At 38.2% G+C, this 18,709-nt stretch overlaps 1 protein-coding gene across 1 annotated transcript; it reads right to left on the reverse strand.

Moving 5' to 3' along the window:
- Positions 1-375: 375 nt before the first annotated feature.
- On the reverse strand, positions 376-17,721 carry LOC107088603 (myosin-7-like). Its single transcript, XM_015380886.1, is given in 40 exon segments — positions 376-524; positions 688-822; positions 901-996; positions 1,081-1,185; positions 1,290-1,592; positions 1,666-1,790; positions 1,868-2,033; positions 3,381-3,511; positions 3,514-3,706; positions 3,792-4,100; positions 4,174-4,298; positions 4,376-4,541; positions 5,886-6,069; positions 6,151-6,347; positions 6,436-6,554; positions 6,634-6,760; positions 6,859-7,248; positions 7,330-7,420; positions 7,516-7,661; positions 8,590-8,766; positions 9,414-9,656; positions 9,747-10,002; positions 10,104-10,240; positions 10,332-10,455; positions 10,527-10,732; positions 10,821-10,900; positions 10,993-11,302; positions 11,376-11,546; positions 11,632-11,781; positions 11,920-12,038; positions 12,611-12,749; positions 12,883-12,986; positions 13,075-13,173; positions 13,256-13,319; positions 15,705-15,797; positions 16,097-16,202; positions 16,403-16,430; positions 16,519-16,675; positions 16,791-16,934; positions 17,511-17,721. Coding segments are annotated over 40 exon segments (6,237 nt in total). The 5' UTR covers positions 17,712-17,721; the 3' UTR covers positions 376-503.
- Between the last annotated feature and the right edge of the window lie 988 nt (positions 17,722-18,709).

Raw genomic sequence — 18,709 nt, forward strand, 5'->3', positions numbered from 1 at the left:
TAGCTGTTAACACGATCTGTAGGTCATGTTTTACCTTCACTCATATTTAACAAATTGAGTTGACAATGATTGTTGACTGTATTTACATTCATTTTGCTTTAACATTTCACATAAGGGAATACAATTTATCAAACAGAATGCAATTGATATAAATTAAATTATGAATATTTCTAATCATTTTCCATACCTGCTATGTTAAAGAACTATCACTAAAGATCATGTTCAAAAGAGTCAGCCTTTATACATTGTTTGCCACAATTTCACATTTCAATTGAGGGGAAAATATACCTAATCAAGAAATTCAAAATGTGTAAGAAACATTATCTTGTAATTATTTTTCAATCCATTTTTGATCAAAGTGAAAAAAAAGTCATGAAAGACAAGAATATGCTGTGTTCAAAGTCTTAGTGTAATTTTATTAGGACTACAGGTTATGAATAGTGATAACTGAGGGGGGGCTAAATTACGCAACAGGCAGAAAGGTTTCAGCCGGCTCCAAAGCTTCACTCCTCATCAAACCCTTTCTGTTGCAGAGATTTGGAAATAAAAAAAAGAGAAACAGTCATTTAATATTCATAATGGAGTGTCAGCAAACAGTTAAGCAATGTATATATTTATAGATTATTGCATTGCAGTGTTATAGCAAATTTCAAGGAGGTGTGTTGCCTAAAGTAACATGCTTCAAACCTTTGGGCCAGCGTCACGGCTTTTAGCCCGCAGCTTGTTGACTTGAGACTCAGCGATGTCAGCTCTCTCTTCAGCTTCGTCCAGCTCATGCTGCAGCTTTCGAAACTTAGAAAGATGAACATTAGCCTGTTCCTCCTGGAAAAACATTAAAACATAAAAGTAAACACAAATACCAATCAGAGAAGAGAAAACTTTTGTCATTATCAGACTTACAGCCTCCTCAGCAGATCTTTTGTAAGCTTTCACTTTCAGCTGCAGTTTGTCCACCAAGTCTTGCAGTCGGGCAATATTTTTTCTATCTTCCTCAGTCTGTAAAAGATACGAGACAATGTTACAAACCCAAATACTTCTCAAAGAAGTTTTAAAAAACTGAGGAAGGCATTTTCAACAAACCTGATAGGTAAGCTCTTTGATGCGGCGCTCATATTTGCGGACTCCTTTCACAGCTTCGCTGCTTTTCTTCTGTTCCATTTCTACTTCACTTTCTAGTTCCCGCACCTTAAAAAGAACATTTGTATGTAATTTTCCATTCTTTTTGTTTGGATTGCGAATAAATGTATGTATTTTCTGCACATATCTTTAAAACTGATTTGAAAACTCACCCTGGCCTCCAGCTTCTGGACCTGCTTCTTGCCTCCCTTCATGGCGATTTGTTCCGCTTCATCCAAACGGTGCTGCAGATCTTTGATGGTTTGCTCCATGTTCTTCTTCATNAGGGCTTCATTCCTGCTACGACACTCAGCCTCAAGAGAACTCTGCAGGGTATCGATTGTCCTCTGCAGGTTCCTCTTGCACTGCTCCATCTCCTCTTCTTTCTCAGCCACCTTTCGCTCCATCTCAGCCTTAATCTGGTTAAACTCAAGCTGAACTCTCAGTATCTTGCCTTCCTCATGCTCAAGAGACCCCTACGAAACCATTTAGGTTGAATTAGAACTTGTGTATTTTAAAGTCTTTTAAAATGCTTGGTGTTAGCTTTACCTCTGCCTCCTCTAAGGCAGACTGAATTTCACCCTTCTCCTGCTCCAGCTGCTTTCGTGCTTTTTCCAACTCATGAATAGTTTTTCCTCCTTCACCAAGTTGCTCAGTGAGGTCAGAAATTTCCTCTGTGAATAAGAGTGCATGTATTCAGTTTGGTCTGCCTATTTGATATTTATTACATTGTAATTAATAAAGTATTTACCTTGAAGGTTCTTATTCTCCCTCTTCATGGTCTCCAGATGTTCAAGAGACTCTTCATAGGAGTTTTTAAGTTTGAAGAGCTCAGTGCTCAGAGATCTGGCTTCTTTCTGAGCGCTCTCCAGCTCACACTGAGACTCTTCATACTTCTGCTTCCACTCTGACAGGACCTGGACATTATGCATAAAAAAATATTTACCAAACCGAGCTCTCTGCTGTTCATTTTTACAGTAATTAATTTCTAATTTCTTCTTTGGTTGTATGTCTAGATATATAAGGCTATTTCAATTATAAAATGTAAAATACATCTTAAACAACAATGCAGCAACCTTATACTTTATATTTCTCTTTTTAAGTATTTAACTAAAACTTTGTCAAAATGCAAAAGTTTTTGAGGTAAAACTTATTATCTTTTTCCAAAATGTTTCAGTCTGTGACCCACAAAGTGGTGCCAAATTAGACTCATGACCCAAACTTTTGATTCACTATCAAAACATTTCTATAAAATCTACTAACAGTGGGATGTAATCCTATTACAAACAGCATCAATTATCATTTAATTTCTGTAGTGGATCTAAAGACCACTAGTGATTGAAGTCCCCAAATGGACTCAAGACCTCAGCATTGGGAATAAATTAGAATAATAGGCTCTTAATAGGATTTTCTTTATATTAGGGTTAACGATGGTACAAGTAGCCTAACACTTAACAGGTATGTGATGCCTGTGAGTTGCATTTCCTCTTAAAAAATTGAGGTAGCACATGTTGGAAAGATGCATCTGAAGAATCAATCACACTTTAGTGATGAATAGACAAGGAAGAGGTGGCTCTGTATTTGTTGTTGACATACTGTCAGGTTTAGGGTTGATTGACTGATCGTTTTGACATGACTTTAGAATAATTATACCTTGTAGTCCTTTATTCACTCATGAACTCCTCTCCATACCAATGCATTTTTCTAATAGTAATGTTAAATTATCAGTCCTGGGACGTAAGTTTGCCTGTAATTAGTAATTGCTTTTTACAACAGCACAATTAATCCTAAACATTCGCAACAAACGGTTGGGCTAAAAAAAAAGGTACGGTAATCTACTTATCTAGTCTAGATTCCAACCAGAACAAGGAAGAGTTCAACATACTTCTTTTGCAATTTGAGATTTGTTTAAAAAGTCTTTGTCTTATTATTATGTTTACTTATATTTGGTTAAATAAATAATCACAGGCTATACTTTGAGTAATGTGTTATTTAGAAAGTTCTGGTCCGGGATATTTTTAGGAACTAGTGTGACACAGATGAGCCAGAGTTCTAGACATGGTTAACCTGTTTGTTTTCGTGAAGGCTGCCATGCCACTGAACCAGCCTATGAGAGTTTTTGTAATGGGATGTGTTGAGAAAGAGCATTTCTATATGTCTTTGGTTATAGTCGGTTTATTTCCCTGTTACCTCCTTTATTAATGTTACTGTTCTTTTTTTTTAATTAGGGCTTGTTTTGATTTTAAAAGAAATATCCAACATACTTTGTCAAAGTTCCTTTGCTTCTTGTCCAGAGAAGCAGCAGCAGCATTAGACCTCTCCACATCCACCATGAGATCTTCAATCTCATTCTGCAGCCTGTGTTTGGTCTTCTCCAGAGAGGAACATTTAGNTGCAGTAGCTGCACCCTCTCGCTAACATCCAGCAGCTCTTGCTCAGCCAGTTTACGGCTCCGTTCAGTTTGCTCCAGAGCAGCTCTCAGTTCCTCCAGTTCAGCTTGAAGCAGGTTGTTGCGTCTCTCAACTATGGCCATGTTCTCTTTGAAATCCTCATTACCACGAAGAGACTCATCCAGCTGAATTTGGCAGTCCTTTAAAAAATGGTATTGCTCATAATAATCTCAGCAGTATTTTTAGAACTCTCTTTAAAAAGTGGGTTTCTTTAGTTTAGTTTACCTTTAGATGTGCATGAACAGACTTGAGTTGTTTCTGGGCCTCAGCCGCCTGCCGGTTGGCTTGGCTCAGCTGGATCTCCATCTCATTGAGGTCTCCCTCCATCTTCTTTTTCAGACGAAGGGCTTCATTCCTGCTACGACACTCAGCCTCAAGAGAACTCTGCAGGGTATCGATTGTCCTCTGCAGGTTCCTCTTGCACTGCTCCATCTCCTCTTCTTTCTCAGCCACCTTTCGCTCCATCTCAGCCTTAATCTGGTTAAACTCAAGCTGAACTCTCAGTATCTTGCCTTCCTCATGCTCAAGGGACCCCTACGAAACAATTTAGGTTGAATTAGAACTTGTGTATTTTAAAGTCTTTTAAAATGCTTGGTGTTAGCTTTACCTCTGCCTCCTCTAAGGCAGACTGAATTTCACCCTTCTCCTGCTCCAGCTGCTTTCGTGCTTTTTCCAACTCATGGATAGTTTTTCCTCCTTCACCAAGTTGCTCAGTGAGGTCAGAAATTTCCTCTGTGAATAAGAGTGCATGTATTCAGTTTGGTCTGCCTATTTGATATTTATTACATTGTAATTAATAAAGTATTTACCTTGAAGGTTCTTATTCTCCCTCTTCATGGTCTCCAGATGTTCAAGAGACTCTTCATAGGAGTTTTTAAGTTTGAAGAGCTCAGTGCTCAGAGATCTGGCTTCTTTTTGAGCGCTCTCCAGCTCACACTGAGACTCTTCATACTTCTGCTTCCACTCTGACAGGACCTGGACATTATGCATAAAAAAATATTTACCAAACCGAGCTCTCTGCTGTTCATTTTTACAGTAATTAATTTCTAATTTCTTCTTTGGTTGTATGTCTAGATATATAAGGCTATTTCAATTATAAAATGTAAAATACATCTTAAACAACAATGCAGCAACCTTATACTTTATATTTCTCTTTTTAAGTATTTAACTAAAACTTTGTCAAAATGCAAAAGTTTTTGAGGTAAAACTTATATTTTTCCAAAATGTTTCAGTCTGTGACCCACAAAGTGGTGCCAAATTAGACTCATGACCCAAACTTTTGATTCACTATCAAAACATTTCTATAAAATCTACTAACAGTGGGATGTAATCCTATTACAAACAGCATCAATTATCATTTAATTTCTGTAGTGGATCTAAAGACCACTAGTGATTGAAGTCCCCAAATGGACTCAAGACCTCAGCATTGGGAATAAATTAGAATAATAGGCTCTTAATAGGATTTTCTTTATATTAGGGTTAACGATGGTACAAGTAGCCTAACACTTAACAGGTATGTGATGCCTGTGAGTTGCATTTCCTCTTAAAAAATTGAGGTAGCACATGTTGGAAAGATGCATCTGAAGAATCAATCACACTTTAGTGATGAATAGACAAGGAAGAGGTGGCTCTGTATTTGTTGTTGACATACTGTCAGGTTTAGGGTTGATTGACTGATCGTTTTGACATGACTTTAGAATAATTATACCTTGTAGTCCTTTATTCACTCATGAACTCCTCTCCATACCAATGCATTTTTCTAATAGTAATGTTAAATTATCAGTCCTGGGACGTAAGTTTGCCTGTAATTAGTAATTGCTTTTTACAACAGCACAATTAATCCTAAACATTCGCAACAAACGGTTGGGCTAAAAAAAAAGGTACGGTAATCTACTTATCTAGTCTAGATTCCAACCAGAACAAGGAAGAGTTCAACATACTTCTTTTGCAATTTGAGATTTGTTTAAAAAGTCTTTGTCTTATTATTATGTTTACTTATATTTGGTTAAATAAATAATCACAGGCTATACTTTGAGTAATGTGTTATTTAGAAAGTTCTGGTCCGGGATATTTTTAGGAACTAGTGTGACACAGATGAGCCAGAGTTCTAGACATGGTTAACCTGTTTGTTTTCGTGAAGGCTGCCATGCCACTGAACCAGCCTATGAGAGTTTTTGTAATGGGATGTGTTGAGAAAGAGCATTTCTATATGTCTTTGGTTATAGTCGGTTTATTTCCCTGTTACCTCCTTTATTAATGTTACTGTTCTTTTTTTTTAATTAGGGCTTGTTTTGATTTTAAAAGAAATATCCAACATACTTTGTCAAAGTTCCTTTGCTTCTTGTCCAGAGAAGCAGCAGCAGCATTAGACCTCTCCACATCCACCATGAGATCTTCAATCTCATTCTGCAGCCTGTGTTTGGTCTTCTCCAGAGAGGAACATTTAGCATTCACTGCTTCAACAGCCTCCTCAGCCTCCTGCAGACGCTGAGCCAGCTTCTTCCTGTATTAATGAAGGGTTTCATTGGTATTGGTTGCTTTCAGACTTTGCAGAGTCACTCAGATTCAAATGGGATTTACTCACTTAGCTTCCTCCAGTTCCTCAGTTCTTTGGATGGCATCAGTTTCATACTTGGTTCTCCACTGAGCCACCTCAGAGTTGGCCTTAGACATGCTACGCTGCAGTTCAGCCTTGGCCTCCTGCTCCTCCTCATACTGCTCCCTGAGGAGGTCACAGTCATGGCGGGCAGACTGCACAGCATGAGCTAATGCATTCTTGGCCTGAGGGGAAAATGGTCAAGTAGTTATGGCTTTACTTTTTCTTAAAAAAAGAAACATTAATTCTATGTAAGCAAGCACGTTTTCACACCTTTATCTCCTCTTCTAGTTGTCTTTTCAGGTCCTCCAGTTGCTGATTGTAGGAATTCTTTCCTCTTGTGAGCTGAGAAATAAGAGATTCTTTCTCCTCCATTTGTCTTGAAAGCTCATCTGTAGATGTAAAATGATTAGATGCATATATCTTCTCTCATAAGAAGAAGTATTCATTTTATAGAAAATAAAAGCTAACCATTCTCAGCTTGAAGCTTGGCTTTCTGAGTGGTGAAGTCATTAAGGGATCTTTGATATTCATCACATTTGGTTCTATATTCATTTGTTTGATCCTCTAAAGTTCTACAAGTTTTCTCCAGGATAATCTGAAAACAGATGGTGCAGTTAACAGAGCCGTGTATATTTTCATCCATTTTGCTACTTAGTATTTTTTGTCTAAAAAGGTTCCAAAAAACCAACACACCTTGGACTTGACAATCTGCTCCATATTGGAGACCACATCGTCCAGCTCCAGTTTGAGCTCACTCTTCTCCTTCTCCAGTTTCTGCTTGACTCTCTGCAGGTTGTCTATCTGCTCCCCCAGGTCAGCAACAGAGTCAGCTTGTTTCTTCCTAAGTGTGGCTGCGGTGGCTTCATGCTGCAGAGTGGCCTCTTCAAGGTCCCTGCGGAGCTTCTGAAACTCGGCCTCCCTCTTCTTATTCATCTCGATCTGGGCGGCCGTGGCTCCGCCAGCCTCCTCCAGCCTCTCACTGATCTCCTCCAACTCTCTGGCCAAGTCGGCTCTCTGCTTCTCCACCTTGGCTCGAGCAGCTCGTTCTGCTTCAAGCTCTTCCTCCAGCTCCTCCACACGTGCCTGTTGTCAGAGCAGTGGAAGTTTGTAGCATTAGTTCTTGTGTATAGCTTCAATAGTGAGAATATAATGTAAAAGTTTTACCTGCAGCTCTTTCAGCTTCTTCTGGAGTTGACCAATTATTGCCAGCTCATCCTCCAGTTTGCTGTTCAGCTGGTTGATCTCAAAGTCTTTCCTGCAGCATTTTTTTTGTTAGTTTAAGGCTAATAAAACATGGAAAATAATCTTTCTTAAACAAGCTGATTAAATACTGTTATAAAAGTTGTATACTTTTTCATGCGCTCCTCCAGTTGTTGCTTGTCATTTTCTAGATCCATGATGGACTCCTGGGTCAACTTCAAGTCTCCCTCCAGCTTCCTCTTTGCCCTCTCTAGATCCATCCTAATCTTCTTCTCTTGCTCAAGAGACCCTTCAAGCTAAAAATAAATAAATTAATTAATAATATAACTACAATAAAAGCTTTATCTAGCAAAGGTTTGTCTGTTTAAAAACACATGCAAACTTGAGACATTAAGCAAAGCTGTTCTACTAATCAGGTAAACAAAATATGTCAGTCTCTGACATGCAAAATAGAAGTGTGTTTGCTGTCATAAATGGGTAAAACATGGTGATCATCAAAACATCCAAAATACTGGGATGACAATATGCTCATATATTTACGTGCCACTCACACAAATGATCAAACCTGAAAGTGGTTGCGGGGAATTGTTTCTTCATCTACATTAAGCACATCTGAAAGTCAACTGCAAACTTGCAGGGAGGTATCACAGACAACCTCCTGTGCGTAACATATTTTTATGCAGAACTTAAATTAGTAGAGACATATTGCTTTTTCAGCAATGCTGCTTCCAAGAAAAAAATCCTGCATAACTTCATTTTTTAATGTATATTGATAATTCCAGTACACCCTTAGTGGTACATATGAGGAAGGATCCAGATGCCAGAAGCCATTTTGCTTTGTTCATGAATGATTTCATATTTTATGAGTACTGATTATTTTTCTTAGTTTATTTTCTCTTCCTATATTTTCTCCTAATAGCAATCAAAGATGACATTTATGAACGGTGCACATTTGGAATGTGCTAAATAAATCCACTCTGCTCTCACAAACTAAAGAATACACATAATCCTCAGTGAAATAGAGCAGTCTGAGTCATTTTTGCCTCTATTTTACTTAATTATAGCAAATCATCTGCAATTGCCTACTAATAGCATGTGCAATTTCTTTGTTTGCACAAGCAAGTTAGCATTCCTTATTTGGGATCAGGCCCTAAGTGTTTTCTAACAGGTTACAATATTGTCTGCTTACTTTAACATGAGTGAAATTTGTATTTTATGTCTTACATCATCCACTTGCTGCTCCAGCTTCGTCTTGGCCTTGGTCAGAGTATTGACTTTGTCTTCTTCACTCTGCAGGTCATCCAGGGTTTGTTGATGAGCTTCCTGTAAAGCTTTCTTTTCCTTGGTCAGCTTGGCGATGATTTCGTCCAAAGCAGCCATCTCCTCTGTCAGGTTCTTTACCTGATTGATTACCAACAATTTGATTAGTTTATCCTTGCATGAAACCTGCATTTTTTTGTGCTTTTTATGCTTTGTTTGAGGGGTTTTAGAGGTCAGAACTTAGACTTCAATTCATGTCTACAATTAGTAATACAAGCCAATATAAGTTCTCTTAATTTTATGCATCCAAATACTATACTAAACGTTTAACAAACGGAATGTGCTATGCAAAAAGGGTTTAAATTCTGGCCTGGACCTGGACCTGTGGTCACAAATCACATCAGGCCCAATCAGGTCCTTCAGCTTACCTATTAAGTTAATAAGACTACATAAAAAATTGAGTGTGTTTGAATCCATGATCGTAGCTCCATGGATAGATGGATGAATGGAAACTTCTATGCAATCAACTGGCATAGTTAAATCAAATCAGTCACAAAATCTAGTGATAAAAGTACCTGCAACTTTTACTAATTTGATATGTGCATTAGAAATTTTGGACATTAAACTAAGAGCTCCAGTAAGACAGGTGGATTTCCAATAAAAATTTCAGAGGACATTCTCTGTGATATAGGTTCAGCTTAAGCCAGACTGAATAGTACAGGTTTAACACATAGTATTAATAGTACTCTTGTCGCAAGACTGAAAAACACTATCAAAACTTTGCAAACCTTGTTCTCAGTTGCATGTTTCTCCTTCTCCACCTTTGCTAGAGTTAGCTCTAGGTCATCAATATCCTTCTTAAGCTCAGAGCACTCGTCTTCCAGCTTCCTCTTCTTAGCAGTCAGCTCAGCATTCATCTCCTCCTCATCCTCCAATCTTTCAGTTAGTTCTTTGATTTTTGCTTCCAGTTGGATTTTATTTTTGATCAGCCCCTCACATCTCTCCTCGGCATCACATAGATTATCTTGTTCCTGTCAAACACGAGTTATTATTGTATTTTCTTCTTTGGTGATTGTTTTCTTTACAAATTATATGGTTATATTATATTGCCCTTTTCTTACAGCCTGGACTTGGAGCTGCAGGTCATTCTTCTCTTGGAGAAGAGAGACCATTTTCTCCTCCAGCTCTTTCCTGCGAGCTTCAGATTTTGCATAAGCCTCCTTCAGCTTCAGGAACTCCTCCTTCATGTTGGCCATCTCCTTTTCTGCTTCAGCAGATTTCAGGAGAGGTTTGATCTTAAAGAACAACTTCATCCAGGGCCAATTCTTGACCCCCATGAAGGCACGGATGTTCCATTGGATTACCAATAAAGCATCTCTATAAAGAAAGAATTGTTCAAAATGATTTGTGAAAAAATCTAACAAAAAGTCTGTTACCATAAAAAGTATTATAAAAATTGGTGGTTGTGTGAAGCAAACCTGCGTTCCACCATCTTCTGATACTCAATGCGAGACAAAAGACCACGGGACCTGGCTTGAATAGCAGTAATGATTTTGGAGAGACGCTCATCCCTCATCTCCTCCAGCAGACCCAGCAGACCAGCTTTAAAGAACACCTAAGACCAGCATTAAAGATTTCTATGTTGTTTCCTGCCTTCTTCATTATATATGTTTTTATTTTAGGTTTTTGTTAGAAATTCTTGGTACCTTTGTGTGTCCAAACTTGTACTGGTTATGGTCAATATCAAGGGATCCAAGAAGTTTTTCAGCTCCCTTTCGGCTGTCAATGAACTGTCCCTCAGGGATGGCAGCAGGATTCAAGATACGATACCTGGAAAATCCCACATCTTCGTCACACATTAAATCATGGCCTTTTAATTTTTGGACATACTAAAGTGATACCTCTGCTTGAAGTCTCCATAGAGGATCCTGTTGGGGAAGCCTTTCCTACAGATCCTGATGCCTTCCAGCACGCCGTTACAGCGCAGCTGGTGCATCACCAGAGGGTTCTCCATGGCCCCAGGAGTCTTAGTCTCATTGGGGATGATGCAGCGCACAAAGTGAGGGTGGGTAGACCTCAGGTTGGTCATTAGCTTATTCAGGTTCTCCTATAATATGGTAAGAACAAACATGTGAAACTTTGCCATTTAAAGTGCACGTATGTAGGATATAAGGGAAGATCTGATTATACTGCACCCTATGAAGGGCAGACACAGTCTGAAAGGACGATCCTTTTTTCTTCTTCTCTTTTTTACCTTCCGTGCCTTCAGAGTGTGCTTTAACGTAAAATGTGTTAATACAAAAAAATAATGCATGCAAACTATGGTCAGAGATTGTCTATATAAAGGACACACTTATGCTGGAATACCTGAATCAGAGCCTGCATAATTTGCAAAGAGAGTAGCAAGCAACTTGAGTGTAGACTTCTGGTACAGCCCAACTACGGTCTCATTCAGAGGGTCCTTGTTCTTCACCAACCAGTTGTTGATATTATAATCAACAGTCCCAGCATAATGAACCAGGGCAAAATGGGCCTCTGGTTTTCCTTTAACAATCCTGGGTTTCTGGAAGTTGTTGGATTTCCCCAGATGATTGTCATAAAGCTTAGCTTTAAACGTAGCATCACTGGCTTTGGGAAACATGCACTCCTCTTCAAGGATGGACATGATACCCATGGGCTAAAATTAAAACATGAAATGTTAAAATCAGATTATTGAATTTATCAATTTATTTAATAATCTGGTTTCTCACCTTTTCAATCAAGTCAATACAGGCCTGTAGATCCATACCAAAGTCAATAAAAGTCCATTCAATCCCCTCTTTCTTGTACTCTTCCTGCTCCAGCACAAACATGTGGTGGTTGAAAAACTGTTGCAGTTTTTCATTGGTGAAGTTGATGCACAGCTGCTCAAAGGTATTGAACTGGACAGAAATATGACTTTTATTAATGTTTTCATTTATTTTACTTTGATATATCTGGTTATTATTTGCAAATAAGTTTGCTTACATCAAAGATCTCAAACCCAGCAATATCCAGCACACCAATAAAGTACTGACGTGGCTGCTTTGTTTCAAGTGAGTGGTTGATTCTCATGACCATCCACAAGAACATTCTCTCATAAACAGCTTTGGACAAAGCTCCAATAGCATAGTACACCTGTAAATGGGCAGGGAGCCCCAGTTGGAAGAGAAAAGTTCAGGTTTACAATGGAGCACCTTGGCTTCTGAGAATAAAGAACTTTATTTGTGGAAATTTCAGGTTACAAGCAGTGATCTAAGGCAACTCTTATTTTACCTGATTAACACTTTGTCCCTTGGTGACCCACTCATTCCCTACTTTGACTCTTGGGTGACAGAGACTTTTGATGAGGTCAGCAGAGTTCAGGCCCATCAGATAAGCTGCTTTGTCAGCATCTAAAAGAAATATAAACAGAAGCGCTTATTAAACATTGATGTTTAATTATTGGTGGGAGTGGCGGCCTAGTGATTAGGGCATTGCGCTTGGATGCAAGAGGTTCTGTGTTCAAGACCCACTCCCACAGACTGCCACTCGCAAGACTCTTAACCCCCACACTGCTCCCCGGGTGCTGCACAATGGCAGCCCACTGTTCCCTAAAGGGATGGTTTAAAAGCAGAGAGTGAATTTAGTTGCTTTGTACTTGTGACAGTGGAGAATAAAGTTGAATTCTTCTATTCTGTATGTGCTTCTTTAAAATCTATTTTTTTACTTTTGCTTGTAGCACTTTAAGATACTTATGTAAAGTGCATGTAAACAATATTAGTTATTATTATAATGTACTTCATTGTCCTTTGACATGGGAAAAGAAAACTTTTTTGCACGTCTTATCCTTTGCGCAAAAAGTCCTTGTAGTTCACCCTCAACACATCCACCTATTGTAAGTAGTCCAAACATGATTTAATGCTCCTTATTCTGATTCTTTGAAAATGAAGTCAAAGGGTCTAAATTCTGACAAGGTTTTTCTCACCTTCAGTGCCATCAGATTCTGCCTGCTCCTCGCGAGGCCTCTGCTTAAATTTCATGTTGCCAAAGTGCATGACAGCACCAGTAAGTTTGTACACTGAGTTTTTCTCCTCTTGAGTAAAGCCCAGCACATCGAAGGCACTCTGAAGAAAGCAGAGGAACATCTATTAGATCATACTGTTACACTCGCTAAATCTTTTGGAACTAATTTAACAGTTCAGTTTGTCTGTGTTTTGTTGTCTTGAAATAAGTTGGAACTAACAGCGAAAAGCTTACATCAGTTGCCAAGAGTTCTTCTCCATCATCTATGGAGGCCACTTGAGTTTCCCCCTGAGAGATGAATGCGTAGTCGTAGGGATTGTTTGTAACCAGCATCATTTCTGGAGAATGTAAAATGAGAAAGATCAAAATAACATCCAGCGGAAAGAAACACTTTTTTTCACATGAGGGTTACTATTCTGTGCTAACCCAGGAGTTCTGGTTTCTTGTTTGAAAGAATCTGGTAGAAAATGTGGTAATCACGCTCAGCCTTGAGCTGGAAGGTCACACGAGACTTCTCCAGAAGGTCTTAGGAGAACAAGAGAGAGACCACAGCAATAAAATATATGAGACCATGGGTGTAAAGACAAAAAACAGTGTTTATACTTACATGTCTCAATATCAGCAGAAGCTAATTTTCCTCTGGTATCAAAGTGAATCCGGATGAATTTACCCTGAAATGATAAATATTATAATGACAAAACTACTCCTGTTGCTGTCTAGGCATTGGTCAGTTATTGATACCAAGTTGTTCCAAAGTAAAACATTTAGCACACTGTAAGATGTATGTCTGGTGTTCAGTCATAAACCATGATGATCATTTTGGACATTGGCAACCATGTTCATACTTTATTTTTACAACTTTGACCTGCAGTCAGCTGTCAATCACCAATTTCTAATTGCTGCAAAGCCCCCTCCCCTATAGACAGTATCACAAGACACTCCTACAGGAAATGCAATTCTGCCCCTCATGGTGTTTGAGGAGAAAACTCCAAACTCACTGAAGTCTGTCTCTCTTGTCTGTGAGGCTCTGCAAAGGTTCATATCAAACAGTCTTAGCATGGAAGGCCCTTGCAAAGGACCAGCAACTGCAAACAGACCAGGCTAAGAGGACCTGATGGTTGAAACCAAGAGCAAATTGTTGCAAAACAGACTGTAACATTTCTCTTTTAATTTTATGAGGGGCATTCAATAAGTAATGCCCCTGACACACTTACAGATGTTTAATCCAGCTGAAATTTTGCATGTGAGGTTATTTAAACCTCTATAGATTGAGTAGCAAATTACAGCTCTGAACTATTTATGGTTTCTGACTGAAAAGTCTGAAAAGGAGCCTGTTGAGTGTCGAGCAGTGATCCGGTTTTTCTATTTGAAAGGATTGACACCACGGTAAAACTAAAGTAACTTATGGTGATGATGCCTTTTATATGATGTGGCAAAATGTTTTACAAGGTTATATTATGGGACATTTTCACTATAAGTTACTTTCATCTGATCAAAAGTCTCCCGTTGCATGTGTCCTTTCAAATGCAAAAAAACAGACTTGACTCAGTTTGAACATCTGTAAATCAGAAACCACAATTAGTTCAGAGCTGCAATTTGCTATTTAATCTATAGAGATTTTAATAATTTCACAAGCAAAATTTCAGGTTGATCAGGGGTCAGAGGGATTACTTATTGAATGCCCCTCATATGACTTTCTGATGCCAGAGGCTGGGGGTGTGGAGCCTCGAGAACAAAGAACTTCCCTGATGTGGGGTACCTGGCTGGAACAAAGTACTCCCCTGTTGCAGCCTGCTATGCTAAGCTGCAGGTCACAGCAACTCAGCCTTTTCCAAAACAGAGAAGAGCAGAGGTAGAGGTCTGGCACATTTAGGGACAGAGTTCTCCTGTTAAATAATTTTTCTGTCTTTTGATTTTTGATATTTCATAAGTTTACTGTTGTCTATGGGTCAAGCTACTAGCTTGAGCTGCGTGGTACGCCATGTTGACATGTTTGAGCCCTTGTTTATAAAGCTAAAACAAGCTTTATTTTAAACACCAATAAAACATTAGCATTCATATGTTTTGTCATATGCTCATTACGTTTTGATGATCAAATTATCATCAAAAATAATTTTATGGGAGCCCTCATATCATCTAGTTGCTCAATTAGAGAATGTTAAGAATTAATTAACTGGAGTGTATTGATTTAGTGAATAATTTAATAAAAAATTATTCTGCCACATTTATTCACCTCTTGGATTGGCACTGTGAGTTCGTTTAAACACATTCTAATTATTCTAAATTGGTCAAAAAGTAAAGTGATCACATTCCAAATTCTTCAAGATAAATTTGGTTCTCAAACATTACATCATTCTATTGACTATGGTTTTGAACCATGTTTTTCCTAATGGTTTGTGTACATAGCAGCTTAGTTTTATTTCAGTACTTTACTCATTGAATTTCAACAGAAATATGTTTGACTTGGAGCTGAATAAATTTTGTTAATCATATTTTGAATGGAGAGATAGGCACCAGCACCCCTGTGACCCCATTTGGGATAAGCATGATGGAAAATGGATGGATGAATGGATATTTTGAATGAAAGTTGAGGTTGATTTATAACATATATATGCAGAGTTATCTGACCATGTTTAGTGCACGATTCCCACTTTCATTTGTTGTTCTAACACATTATTTTTAGTTTACAGAACAATATATGACAGTCTTAATATTATCTGATTAAATAAGATATTTAACACTCATACTGGGATAGGAAATTAAAAATTGTAATTGCACAACACTGGTATACAGCCATGTGCACTTACTATCTGCTCTGATAGATGTACTAATAATAGCTTGTTATACTTTGAATGATGTGTTACAGTAGTCAGAATGCTAATTTATAAAGGAACTGTACTTTTTTGTTAAAGTGTTTTTTTTTTACATATATTTCTTTTATCTTTAATTAAACCTCCTGTTCCACTACAATGTATTTTCCATCCATACCCATTACTGATTGTAAAATTGAATACAGATTATGAAAGAAACAAAAAAAAAAAAAAACAGACACTTACAAATCTGGAGGAGTTGTCATTCCTGATGGTCTTGGCATTACCAAAGGCCTCCAGAGCAGGGTTGGCCTGAATGATTTGATCCTCCAGGGTACCCTATCAGACAAGCACAAAAGGGCTCTACACATTTGTACATAAATAGAATGACGTTAAATTCAACAGGATTCTTGTAGTTTAAAAGTCTGAATTTTTTTTTCCTTTTCTTTTTTTAGTTATCGTACAGTTGCAACTTCAGGAGGAAATGAGGGGCAAATAGAGTTTATTATCCTGCTCCTATAATTGTATATTGCTTTATAATTGTATATATTTGCTTTCTGTTATTATTATTTTTTTTTTTTTATTGGTTTCTGTTATTTGTCCATCAGCCCTGGCACCTGACAAAGCTGCTCACATACCTTATCTTTTGCATTGGGGTCTTTCTTAACACCTCCAGCTGCAATACTTGCAAAATACTGGATGACTCTTTTGGTGTTCACAGTCTTTCCTGCACCAGATTCTCCACTGTAGAAGCAAAGTTACACATAAAAAACAAATTCATTAACGAATGAGGACTAAGATTTATATATATATATAACTCCCAGGCCTCTGGTAGAAGACCCAAGCTTGAGGATGACACATACCACCCCACGAGGGGTGAGAAAACAGTTTGTTTGTTTTTTATACTGTATATGTGTGTACTTCATGTGGAAAGTATTACATACGTGATCAGAATTGACTGGTTTTCACGGTCTGTAAAAAGTTTTTGAAAGACGTTTTTGTTAGTGAGTAAAACTAAATCTGTTCAGAATGCTTTTTCACAGGACTTAATTTTCTATACCTGCCAGCATGTACTGATAGGCATTATCAGAGATGGAGAAGATGTGAGGAGGAGCTTCACTCCTCTTCTTTCCTCTGTAGGCAACGACCACCTCCTGGTTGTAGACTGGTAGCCACTTGTAGGGGTTGACAGTCACACAGAACAGCCCAGAGTAGGTCTGAGGGCCCATAGAAAGTCACATCCTTTCAGAGACGGTTTCATCTAGTAGAGCTTTAGCTTCATAAGCAATCTTCTGAATAGTTTTCTTGTTTATTATGCAATAGCGTACTTACATAGATCATCCATGCTGCGTAACGCTCTTTGAGGTTAAACAGCACAGCTGGTTCATGGAGGAAGGTCAGCATAGCCATGTCCTCAATCTTGTCAAACTTGGGAGGGTTCTGTTGCAGAACGTCTGCCTGTTTGACAGTAACAGTCTGGTACAAAGAAAATTTAACACATTAGTCGTATTTTTTGCAATGTACAACATCACAAAAAAACATTTCATTGCTTTTATTTAGATGTTGGGAGATTAAAGGAATGCAAACCTCTCTGTGAAACTAAAGCAACATTTTTCCCTGTGAAAGCTTGTTGCAAACTGCAAAATTAACTTTTCAAGCTTTCTTCAAGCATTTGTTTTTTCTTTCCAAACTTTCATAAAATCCATGTTTGTCAAGAGTCCACCTAGGATTTTTTTTACTAGAGGGAAGGGGGCTTAACACATATGTAGACCAGACTTTTCAAAATGTCTTTAAAAGAAAAAGTGTTAATTCAAATGACATGAACACCTGAGAGCACCAGGTCAATTTTATACTATATTTTATTACATATTTTATCTACCGTATTACAGATTTATACTGAAATATTGACTCTCAGACAAACCCACTTATAAAAAGTGTTCTGGTCATTATACTGTAATCACATATTATCTAAACGGATATATCGAAAGTGTTTTTTTCATAAAACATGTTATTTAGGAATGTGATGCATGCATCAATAACTACAGGGCTCACCTTCCCATTTTGAGTCTCCACAGTGGCCTTGTCTCCCTCCCGGCTGACGATGGTTCCCTTCACAAACTCCTCCACCGGATCCGGGACAAAGCATTCCTTCTTGATGTCAAAGGCGCGTGTGGAGGCCTCCATACGCTCCTTGTCCGACTTCCTTAGGTATGGTGCAGCTGCACCAAACACGGACATTTCTGCATCCCCCATGGCTGCAGTACTGCAAAGGCCATCGGAAAAATTAGATTTACTTTTTTAAGCAACATGCATTTACTCTTCAACGTATATTTAGTAATCATACTTTTGTACATTGTTGCATGAAGGTTTTATTGACAATTTAGCATACTGAGAATATAAATATGTGTTAGATTTAAAGTATATTTAATTAGCTGCAATAATTTCCTCATTTACCAGTGGCTTTAGCTCAGGTGAAAGAAGAGCTCAGCGTGAAAATCACAGATTCACCTACAGGAAGCAGAAACATATTTGAATTAAGGCACAATTATTTTCTTTTCCATTGGTGGAATAATTAGATCAATTTTTCCATTTAGTGGTGTAATATCAAGTAAAAACCAGAAGTAAAAAAAGGCAGTGGTTGTTCGTACTTACAGGAGCCAGGAAAAGATGGAGCATTTGCTAAACCTCCAGGGAAGCCAGGGATCAAATATATAACCCCAGATAACCTGCCTTACAAGGCCAAGGACACCACCCTGACCTGATAACACCATGCACAATCACACACACTCATCCTTATCATCAGGTGCCCAATCCAACACATACCACAGTGCACACACACATGCATGGATACTCTGAGGTAATCATCACTTTTATCACATATAAGAGAGCACAGTTTGACTCTGCAGATGTCTGGCTGCTCGCTATGCTTATTCAGTTCTACCTTCAATGAACAAATAATTGGATTTTACAGGGAACAGATCCAGGAATTTTCAGTCACATAACTTGTCCATGACTCACTGCAGCCTACCATCCCTATCTAGGATCAGCTCCACTTTTGCCTGTCACCTCTTGTGTGACATGGATTTTCCGAGTGGAGGCTGCTCATGAACAGAAACCAGGTTCCATTTTTCGCATCCAGGAGGTGCAAAGCGGCAGAGGGAGACACAAGGAGTTTAAAGCTAATCCTGTTATGATTTGATTTCATATAATTTTTCTTTATTAAATAGATTTCATTTTGACAATTTGGCTGG

The sequence above is a fragment of the Cyprinodon variegatus genome, unplaced genomic scaffold (genome assembly GCF_000732505.1).
Source record: "Cyprinodon variegatus isolate N-32 unplaced genomic scaffold, C_variegatus-1.0 Scaffold224, whole genome shotgun sequence".
In the NCBI taxonomy this organism is placed as follows: Eukaryota; Metazoa; Chordata; class Actinopteri; order Cyprinodontiformes; family Cyprinodontidae; genus Cyprinodon; species Cyprinodon variegatus.